This window comes from Papaver somniferum, chromosome 2 (assembly GCF_003573695.1).
Source record: "Papaver somniferum cultivar HN1 chromosome 2, ASM357369v1, whole genome shotgun sequence".
Lineage (NCBI taxonomy): Eukaryota > Viridiplantae > Streptophyta > Magnoliopsida > Ranunculales > Papaveraceae > Papaver > Papaver somniferum.
Genome location: NC_039359.1, coordinates 86,657,117 through 86,668,310, shown reverse-complemented (window position 1 = coordinate 86,668,310; position 11,194 = coordinate 86,657,117). Strand labels below are relative to the sequence as shown.

The following is an 11,194-nucleotide window of genomic DNA, read 5'->3' as shown; positions in this document are numbered from 1 at the left end:
CTCAAAGTGGTGATGATGCTAGTGCTTCTCTTGGCGGTGGGTCTGACTCTACCACTCAGGTAAATCAACCTTTCCGAACCCCTTTAATTGATACTGCCAACAATACTATTAACCAATTTCCTGTCAATAATATCAATCTGATTGCTTGGAACATTAGAGGATTTGGAAAAAAATCTGCTAATAAGGAACTTAGTCTACTATGTAGGAATGTCAACCCTGACATCATTTTTCTCTCTGAAACAAAAATGAACAAAGATATGGCTGATAGAAAGTTAAAAAACATGGGATTCTCTTGTACCTTTAATGTCCCTAGTATTCGAAGAAGTGGTGGCCTTGCTCTTGCTTGGAAGAAGTAAATTCATCTCAACATTGTCTCATCCAGTATGAGGGGTATGTATGTTACATCTACTGACATCATTCATTCTAAGACTTGTCATATTCATTTCATGTATGGTGAACCCAATAGTAGTTTGAGACAAGCCTTCTGGGAACAACAATGCGAGCAATCTAATGCTCCCTTAGATGAACATGTTTTTTTATAGGAGACTTTAGTGCTCTCTTAGGAACTGAAGATAAAAATGGTGGTCTAGAAGTTGATGATCCTGATTTTGAAAACCTTAGAAACTTCTGCTTTGTGTTTAATTTGCATGATCCTGGTTTTTCTGGACCTAGGTTCACTTGGTCCAATATGCAACAAGGTCCTGATTCAATTCTTGAAAGATTAGATAGATGTCTTATAAACCAAAATGCTGAAGATCTTTGTCCTAAACTTTGTGTCAACAATCTCCCCAGAGATTCCTCTGACCATTTCCCCATGCATATAGGTTTTAACTATGAGGATATTTGTATGCCTAGACCTTTTCATTTTATGGCTATGTGGATTGAGGATCCTACCTACAGAGACATTATTGCTAACTCCTGGTCTATCAATGTGGTAGGCTCCCCTGCTTACAAGCTTAAAGTTAAACTGTTAAGCACTAAGAAAGGTCTAAGAGATTGGAATAAATCTTCTTTTGGTAATATTCAAACTAATATATCTACCATCAGGAAAGATTTATCTGAGCTCCAACTCTCTAACCCTACTGGTACCAGTAATACATCTAGACTCAAAGCTAGACTTGAGTACCTTTATAACTTAGAATAGTTATATTTGAAAGATAAATGTAGGGAGGTCTGGCTCATGGAAGGTGACATAAATTCACCCTATTTCCATAGAGTTACTCTCTTTAGGATAAAAAGAAATACCATTAGCTGGATTAAGAATTCCTTGAATACTATTCTAATTGATAGAGATAGTATTGGAACTTCTTTCATAGACTATTTCAAAAACCTTTACTCTTCCCATCCTCAGTAGTTCCAGGATGAAATTCTTGCTGATCTCCCTACTAAGTTCTCTGCTGAAGATAATGCTCTCTTAAATATGCCTCTTTCTCCGGAGGAAATTAAGAATGTTGTCTTCCAAATGGGGGAAAGAAGGCTCCTGGACCTAATGGCTTCACATGTCTTTTTTTTTATCAAAAACATTGGATATTGTGGGAGATGCTGTCATTGATATGACACAAGCCTGCTTCAGATTTGGGCATATTGCTAAGGTCTTTGACCATACTAATATTGCTCTTATCCCCAAAGTTCCTCTTGCTGAACTTGTCTCTCAATACATACCAATAAGGCTCTGTGACTTTATTTACAAAATTATTTCTAAAACCATGGCTAATAGACTCAAACCCTTTATGAACAATATAATTTCCCAAAATCAAAGTTCCTTTATTCCTAAGAGGAGTATTTCTGATAATATACTTCTAGCTAATGAGGCCATATATGCTATCAATCACAATGACAAAGTTGAAGGCATAGCTGTTATCAAACTTGATATGTCTAAGGCTTATAACAAGCTTGAATGGGATTTTATAGAAAAAGTCTTAACTAAAATGGGTCTCTCTAACCACTGGGTTAAACTCATAAACCAATGTGTTTCTACTGTCTTCTACTCTGTTCTTCTTAATGGTAGCCCAACGGGGTTTTTCCAACCTGAAAGAGGTCTGAAACAAGGAGATCCTCTCTTTCCTTATCTTTACATCATTTTATCTGAAGCTTTGTCTTCTTACATTGATAGTCTTCAAAAGAAAAGTATTTTAGAGGGTATCAAAGTCTGTAAAGATGCTTCTGAAATAACACATCTTCTGTTTGCTGATGATTCCCTCCTTTTTTCAAAAGCTACTTCTCAAAATTTTCAAGTCATTAAAGACTATCTTCAAAAGTACTGCCTGGCTTCTGGGTAAGAAATAAATTTTGAAAAATCTAGTATTTTATTTAGTAGGAGGATTCCTGAGCATAGAAAATCTCTCTTGGCCAATATTTTAGAAATCCAGAGCAGGGATCTAGGAGAAAAATATCTTGTCACTCCTACTGTATTTCAAGATTCAAAAATCCAGACATATATGGGTATCCTACAAGCTGTTGATGCCAGAATTTCTGTCTGGCTTCATAAGCTCTTGTCCCAAGCTGCTATAACCACCCTAATTAAACATATTGGCCAAGATATTCCTCTATTTCAAATGGGAGCTTTTCTTATTCCTAAACATCTTTGTAAACAAACGGACTCTCATCTTTGCAAATTTTGGTGGGGTGAAACTTTGGACCCAAAAGATAGGAAGTTGCACCTGTTTGGTTGGGACATTTTATGCTCCCTTAAAGCTGGAGGTGGTTTGGGCTTTAGAAAAGTCTGAATTAAATAATTTGGCTATGCTAGCTAGGAATGCCTGGAGAATCCTGGAAAATCCTAATTGCTTACTGTCCACTGTTCTTAAGGCTAGATACTTTCCTAGAACTTATTTCTTAAATGCCAAGTGCACTGGTAAGTGTTCTTGGACTTGGAAGTGTCTACATGCCATCAAAGAACTAATCAAGCCTTTCATTTCTTGGATAGTTGTCATTTTATTGACCCATGGTGTGACAAATGGATAGCATCCTTGGGTTCTGCCACACCCAACCCTCTAGTCCCCCCTGATCCTAATATAAAAGTATCTTATTTTATTGACTCTCAAACCATAAATTGGGACGTGTCAAGACTTAACACCCACTTTGATAATGCTTCTGTTCAGAAGATTATCACATTCCCTTAAGACATCTTTGCACTCCTGACAGGAGGGCTTGGGATCTTTCAAAGAATGGAAAGTTTTCTTCTAAATCTGCCTATATGGGGATCAGAGGTCTTAGGCCCTCCCCTTGTAAAAATCTTTGGAGAATTCAAGTTTTTATTTGGAGAGCAGATAGAAACGATTTGCCTTCCAGAACTATCCTTCACACTGGAATGCCCATGCATAGTGTGGATTGTCCTAGGTGTACTGATCCTCATGAAACTATTATGCATGCTTTGGTTCTATGTCCCTTTGCTAGTAGAGTCTGGTATATGTCTGATTTCAACATTAACACCCATTTTTTTCAAAACAAATCTTTCATTGATTGGCTTCTTTTTGGGTTAACTGATCCTCAGTCTAAACTCTCTGATGAAGCTCAAAGTATCTTTGTTGCTATCTTATGGTCTCTTTGGACTAGCAGAAACAATTTCATCTTCCAAAATATTGCTGAAAATCATACTACTGTCCTTGCTAGAGCCAGATCTATGCTTCTCACTAGGAAAACTAGCTTGACTGTTTATACTACTACTTCTGTCAGTATTTGTGATAAATGGATGCCCCCCTCTTTTGGTTGGATTAAATGTAATACTGATGGTTCCTTTGGTGATACTTCTAAAGCAAATGGTGCAGGGTATGTGATGCGAGATTTCTCAAGAAAAGCAACCTTTTGTGCGTCCTTAGTTTTTGAAGTACATTCTGCTGAAGAAGCTGAAGCAAGAGCCATCTGGGAAGTACTAAAGAAAGCCTTGGAGCAACAGTTAACTCACATTATCATTGAAAGTGATGCGAAATCCCTCATCGACCAATTTTCAGATGGGAATTTCGAAGGAAATACGCGTACGGATGCTATCTTTAAGGATATTCTACTTTTTTCTTCTAAGTTAGTTGCCTGTATCTTTAGTTTTCAACCCCGTTATTGTAACTCTGTAGCTCATGAGCTTGCAATGTGGGCTAAGAAAAACAATTCTACTATGTACTTGTATGTCCCTCCTTTTTGGCTACTACCAACAGTTGAGGAGGATCGTTAGCCTTTTTGAAGGCCTTTGCTTATATATATATATATATATAAAACGGGAAAAAAGCAAGATTTCATCATTATAGAGTATCATGATTTAGGTTCCTTCCGGTTATTTTGTTACAAAAAAGTGATTACTTATTATATGGTCCTACCTCTCTTGTTCGTGACTAGAGCTGGCAAACAAGCCAAAACCCGCGGGTTGACCCATGCCCGGCCCGTGAAAACCCGAACCCGGCTCGGCTTGTTTCAAAACAAGTCGGGTTCGGGTTGGAAATATGTCGGCTTGTGACTAAACGGGTTAACCCGTCCCGGCCCGTGAACCCGCGGGTACAACCCGTAACCCGTGAAGAGTGACAACGTGGCTTTTGCTTACCAAGCACGTGAAACTCCACTACGGAGTAAGCAATGAGTGACAATGTGGCAACTCCCTCACCACATTTCTTTGTGAAATGTACAAGGCATAGTCTGTTCCGTATCGTTAGTAAAGGAATTTCATTTCTCATTTCTCCTAGCTGCTGTTACAATCAAAAGAGATCGATTTTGAGTAATTTCAGAGATGGTTACCACTGCCAATCAGTGAAAGAAGATGGTGCGAGTTTGAAATGAAGTTGATCTCGATCTGCGGTGTTTTGGAGTTTAAATATCAACCAATTTTCGTTTCTTCCGACAACAACAGATCTGGGGGTCCGGTGGATGGTGTTTGGGGGTTTTTGATCGAGCTTGAAATTTAATAGATGAGGGTTCTTAGAAGGTCAGCATAAGGGTTGCAGTGATTGAATTTAGATGTGAATCAGGTTGAGCTTGGGGTGCAAACTATATGGGTGTTTGACAAGTTCTTGGCATGGCATCGACTGTTGACCTTAAAGAAGAAATTAACTGGCTTAAATGCAAGCAGTGGTGGTTTTACTGTGAGTTATTCTCGAGAAGGTCAATTGAGTGAAATCAATACAGCACCAACAATTGAAATTGGGGGTTCTCGATATGGATTGAGGACTAGATTCAGTGAGAAGAGCAAGGAGCTGATGATACATGATCTGTGGTGTTTTATCTCTTACTAGCAATGAAATTGTGGTTTGTATGACAACTGATTTGTTGTTTTGGGTTGATTGATTTACTTTGGAATCAAGTCAAGAAGAGTCATGGATTTACATGGAAGACTGAATTAGTGCTGCTGCAATTGTTGTACAACTATGAATGGAGAGGTGTTATTTCAGTTGGTGGAGATTGTGCTGGCTGTATGGATCTCGGTTCTGAGATGGAAGTTGTTGTTGTTTGCCTTACAAAGACAGAGGAGAAGATGGGAGCGAGATGAGCTGAATAGTAGTGAGATTCTCAACAAAAACCAGCTAACCCGTGAGCTCCCGTGAACCCGCAAGCTTTACCCGGGACGGACGTGGGTTGGAGAAATGACCACCCGTGAAGAATTTCAACCCGCAAGCTTAGGCTTGTATTAACCCGTAACCTGCGGGTTGGTCACAAGCCAGCCCCGGCCCGCCCGTTTTCCAACTCTATTCGTGACCAGTGTTATGTGCATAAGTTTATTGCCACATGCCCAAAACCCTAATAACGCGTTTGGATACAAATCTGTTTCTGATTTCTGCTTTTTCAGAAGTAGAATTCAAAAGTAGAAGTCAGAAGCAAAACAATTTTGCTTCACAAAAAGTTACTTTTTCGGTTTTTTGATGTTTTTTTGAAATTCGACACCTAAACTGACTTCCGACTTTTCAACTTTTAAAAATCGCAAAACTATTTCCGATGTGTTGTTTGGCTATTATTAAGAGATGGATGAAACTTTTCTTGAATTCTACCAACATTGTTGCCATGTGCAATGTATTACAATGACATTTGCAAAATGATGAAAACATGTCCAATAAGGCTAATCGATCCGACAACCACCTGGGGGGCTGGTAAAAGCTTTACATTCCGCGGAAGTAAACAGCAGCAAGAAAACATAAAAACACTAACAACCATGGAATTCGAATCACCTGAGAGCAAAAACTTAAAATTACTTTTAGAAAAAGCAGAAGTGGCAGCCAAAAGTCAAATTCTGCCCTTTACTCTTTTCGGTTAATCCATAAAGGAGCTGCGTCTAATATCCTGCAACTCCAATAATGCAGTTAGGTACACAAAAATCATTTCTCCACTCCACCCAAAAACACCAAATTCCTCATAATTCCAATTTTACACCGCCCCAAGAAGACCAAAATCCTGATAATTTCAAGTTCACGCCACCCCAACCATCTCCTCTCCACCACCGCCACCATGGGTTGTGCACAATCAAAAATAGAAAACGAAGAAGCAGTAACCCGTTGCAAAGATAGAAAACAATTCTTAAAAGAAGCTGTCAAGAATCGGAACTACTTCGCTGCAACACACTCTGCATATACCGTCTCTCTCAGGCATACTGGTGCCGCTTTAAGTGATTATGGTGAAGGTGAAGTTGATGCTTTTCACCGGGATACTTTACTTCCATCTTCATCTGCTTTACCTGCTGCACCTCGTGATATTCTTCCACCACCACCACCCCCTTTACCTAATTTTGGTCCGCCGAAACCCCTTCAAAGAGCTGCAACTATGCCTGAATTTTCAATCCCTAAACCTGACCTGAAACCCACTACCAGTGATACAATTGAGGAAGAAGAAATTGATGTAGAGGATGAAGATGATGATGAGAGGAACGGGCTTTCTCATCGTAGACGAAGCCGGAAGATTGTTAATGAAGAAGTTGAAGAAGAACCACCACCTCGTCCCCGGGAACCGTCGAGAAACCCTGTACCTCCACCACCGGAATCGAGTAATACAACTTCGGTAATGGACTATCTTTTTGCTCCTATTCAAGATATGCCCATGTCTTCTTTAAGTGAAGTTGATGAAATTCAATCGTTTAAAGATGATAGTAGAGATGGTAGAAGTAATTATGATACTGGGTTTAAGAAATCGAATGATATTCGTGTTGATAGTAGTAGCAGTGATGCTGGAAATGCTAGTACTAGTAGTAGTACAATTGAGGTTCAGGTACCAGTTGAGAAGGCAAATGAAGTGAAACCAGTGAAAAAGACTAAGCAATATGTACACTCAAGTTCTATGGATGTTGAGGGCAATAGAAGTGGTAAAGTGCTTAATATGATGGACTTACTAAAAGAACTCGATAACCATTTTCTTAGTGCCTTTCAAAGTGCTGCCGAGGTCTCGAAGATGCTTGAAGCAAATCGATTGCACTTCCACTCTAATTATGCTGATAATCGAGGTAATTTTGATATGTTCTCGAAGTCTTAAACGTAGATGGTCAAATCAGGAATTGAGCTCCCATCTCTTGGCATTTTAGATATTTCAGTTTTACATTGCTTGGCTATCATAGGCGTCCATAGTTGTAGGTCAGTAGCACACCACGGCAACAATTCTGGCAATAAATAGGAAAGCTTGGAGATTTGAATATTTAATAAATTGTTCGGAAACTGGTCTAAATAGGGTGGAGATTAGGATATGTTTCCAAACTAAATGTTTTAAGTGAAACACAAAAAACCTCTTAAATAAGTGATTGATGATTCATAATTAGAAAAAGGGTTTAAGTCTGTTTGATAAATTTGTGGTTCCTTTCACATACTTTTGTCATAATGGTTTCGCATTAGGCAAGCCATTTCCAATAGATATTTATGGTTTGTTATTTTTATGGTGCAGGGCACATAGATCATTCTAAAAGGGTTATGCAGGTTATTACTTGGAATAAGTCTTTTCGAGGTCTACAAAATGCAAATGATGAAAAAGATGAGGATGAGACAGATGAAACTCTGGCAAGTGTGTTGGATAAAATTTTAGCATGGGAAAAGAAGCTATATGATGAAATAAAGGTATGCCCATTGGTGGAAGTCCTTGCATAACTTCTTAGTTCAATCTTTCACAATTTAATTAGGTGGATTTTGTATGCTAGTTTTCCCGTGACACAAAAATATAATAGCATGAATAAATTATGACGGCTGAGTACTTCCTTGTCTTTGGAGTTTACCATTTCCTTTCATGCTGGACAGGTAGGAGAAGTAATGAAATTTGACTATCAAAAAAAGGTTGCTTTGCTAAATAGACAGAAGAGCCGCAACCCAAGTGATTTATCACTAGAGAAAACAAAAACAGCAGTAAGTCATCTTCATACAAGATATATAATCGACATGCAATCCTTGGATTCTACTGTATCAGAAATAGACACTTTGCGCGATGAACACTTATATCCAAAGCTCGTATCCCTTGTTGATGGGTATGTTTCCTTACTGAAGTTGTAATTTCCTCAAAATTGTTTGGCAGGCGTGTTTGCTTTACATCTGTGTTGACTAGTCTTGATCTTTCATTTGGTGACCGCCGGTCTGTTGATTTTCCTTTGATGTGTGTTTATGCGTGATATGCCCTTTATTTCCATATTACACCACCAAAATTTTCAAGGAACCAACCACTGTGTTTGATGACTTTTACTGCATTGTTCCCAAATGTTTTTTTTATGATATCTTTGGTTCTCTTGTATTTTATTTCTAATCTCATGCCTCATGAGAACTATTATAGATATATTGGATCGGGTTCATCTTGTTTGTTTCATTCATTAAGATGCAAATTAGAAATGTGTAGGACGAGAGATTTTTATGAGAACAGTAGGAAGCAGAAGAAAACCATCACATATTGTGGCTGCATTATGGGTATTGGTGGGCATGTCTTCTTTTCACTTAAAGGAATGCTAGACTGCTAAATTATCAACTATTTGATATAGGTGGATGTGAAGGATCCTGATATTGGATAAGTTTTCCTGCTCAAAATATTTCTTTGAACTGAACTGCATACGAACTATGGTAGTGCAAATCGATATTACAAAAAAAGCTTAGTTTAAGTGTGCTTGCCAAGGATGATTGACATTAAATTGCCATATTTCCTGACAGATGATTGACATTAAATATATCTATATTAGATCACCTGACAGATGAGGTTTCGATGATACATGGAGGATTGAAGTTGAGGCTATTGATCCTCCAGAAGATGATGTTTTATTACTGTTGCCTGTGCCATATGGCACATGTTACCCCAAGTAATATGTAAAACAGGTGCAGTAAATGATGTCAGTCTAGCTTTGGAGATTTGGGTAATACTAAGTTTGCATCTGATTCTCTGCTTATCTTGGTTTCCAAGGCACTGGTCTACCTAGTTTCTTGTTTAAAGGCCCGGGGTCTCAACCATCATGCTTTTTTCTTCAATTCGATACTTGGTTAGAAATTTAATTTGCTTATCTCCAGGATGAGTCTTGGAGTTGGAAGTTAGGAATGGCCGACTTTCTGGCTGCTCATCTCTTACCTGTTTTCAAATCCGGATTTCATAATGAGCTGTTTTGGAGATGAAATCATGAGAGGTGGAGCAGATGATATAACTGTGAATGAATGGGTGCAAGTGTCAGTGACTACTTTTGATTTCGTTATAATTTGTTTTTATTACCCTTCTTTCAGTTTTATCTTACTATTTTCTTTTACATCTCGTTGTTAGGTACTATTATGATAATGTCGTGACTGTAATGAATCTACTTTTGAATTTTCACACCTTTATATAGGTGATAAAAATAGGAAATTAGCGATGTTTCTTGTGATAGTGTATGAATTTTGTCATCTATCATTTAGTCGCATTCCAGTGTACAAATTTGCTGCCCATGCAAGCTTTCTTATGTAGGAGGTTTTGATTTGTTGCTTTCATATATATTGCTGGTCTTTGGTAATGATTATGGCGTGTTCCTTGTTGCCATTTGCATTTAAACCGTGCAATCTAATCTTTTCGCAACTCTTCCAGGATGGCGAAAATGTGGGAAACCATGAATCAACATCACAGAATTCAGTTGAAGATTGTCACAGACGTTAAATTCCTTGATACCTCCAATGCCCCTTTAGAAACCTCCGATAAACACCATCAGTGTACCGTGCAGCTCCATGATGTCGTGGAAGACTGGTATGTGCAATTGAAAGCGGTCATGAGCCATAAGAAAGCATTTGTCAAAGCCTTGAACAGCTGGTTGAAACTGAATCTCATCCCTGTAGATAGCAGCTTGAAAGAGCAAGTTCCATCTCCACCTAGAGTTCGTCTGCCAGTCCAGTCTCTCCTGCTCGCTTGGCAAGAATACCTAGAGAAGATTCCAGATGAGCTAGGCAGAAGTGCGATATCAAGTTTCGCTCACGTCATGAAAAACATAGTGATGCATCAAAAAGATGAAATAAAACTGAGGATGACTTGTGAAGATACCCGTAGGGAATTATTTCGGAAAACCCGGGCATTCGAGGATTGGTACAATAGGAACAAAGATATAGAGAGACCTGAAGATGCAAATCACAAGGACTCGATTACAGCTAGGAAGATTCAGGTGGAGCTTGTGAAAAATAGGTTAGAAGAGGAGGAGGCTGCTTATCGAAAGCAATGCAAGCAGGTGAGGGACAAGTCAACAGTGAGCATGAAGACTCACTTGCCTGATCTTTTCCGGGCAATGTCGGATTTCACTAATGCAACTGCTCTTATGTACCAGAAATTGCAGTCGATTGCTCAGTCACAGAAGAACCCTACACACACCTGATTTTACTGAGTGTCAGAAATTGCTGAATCCCAATAGCAGCTGGTAGTTGGCCTCTTGGTTAAGCATGTAAGTTATTTTTGTATGTGGTGTATAAGAAAATTTGTAGATTCTTGTCTAGTATTTTTCGGCTTGTTTGGTAAGAACGTGCAAGCAGCATCTGTATGTGATTGATGTTTGTAAATTTGTAATATTTGTAATCTAATTGACAATGAGTTTGTGCAGCTTATGTGTTTGATTTTGATGATTGCGAGAAATTTAGGTTGATTTACAGGGATGCCAGTTTTATTTTCTGTCTTTAGAAGAATTAGAGTGGACACTCTTTCAGCACAGAGTTACGTACGTTAATCTTCAAGGGATCAATCCATTTATAAAATACAACTGTACAAGTGTACAACTTTGATGATTTTACTATTCGATGAACAGATACACTTGTGACACTTCTTCAACAACTTGGCTAGT

General features: G+C 38.5%; 1 protein-coding gene across 1 annotated transcript; it reads left to right on the top strand.

Annotated features, from left to right (window-relative positions):
* Positions 1 to 6,227: 6,227 nt before the first annotated feature.
* Positions 6,228 to 10,974, top strand: LOC113348295 (nitrate regulatory gene2 protein-like). The gene is made up of 4 exons (XM_026592008.1): positions 6,228 to 7,402; positions 7,834 to 8,003; positions 8,181 to 8,404; positions 9,964 to 10,974. Exons 1-4 carry the CDS (start codon positions 6,418 to 6,420, stop codon positions 10,733 to 10,735), a joined length of 2,151 nt encoding a protein of 716 aa, XP_026447793.1. The 5' UTR covers positions 6,228 to 6,417; the 3' UTR covers positions 10,736 to 10,974.
* The last annotated feature ends 220 nt before the right edge of the window (positions 10,975 to 11,194 follow it).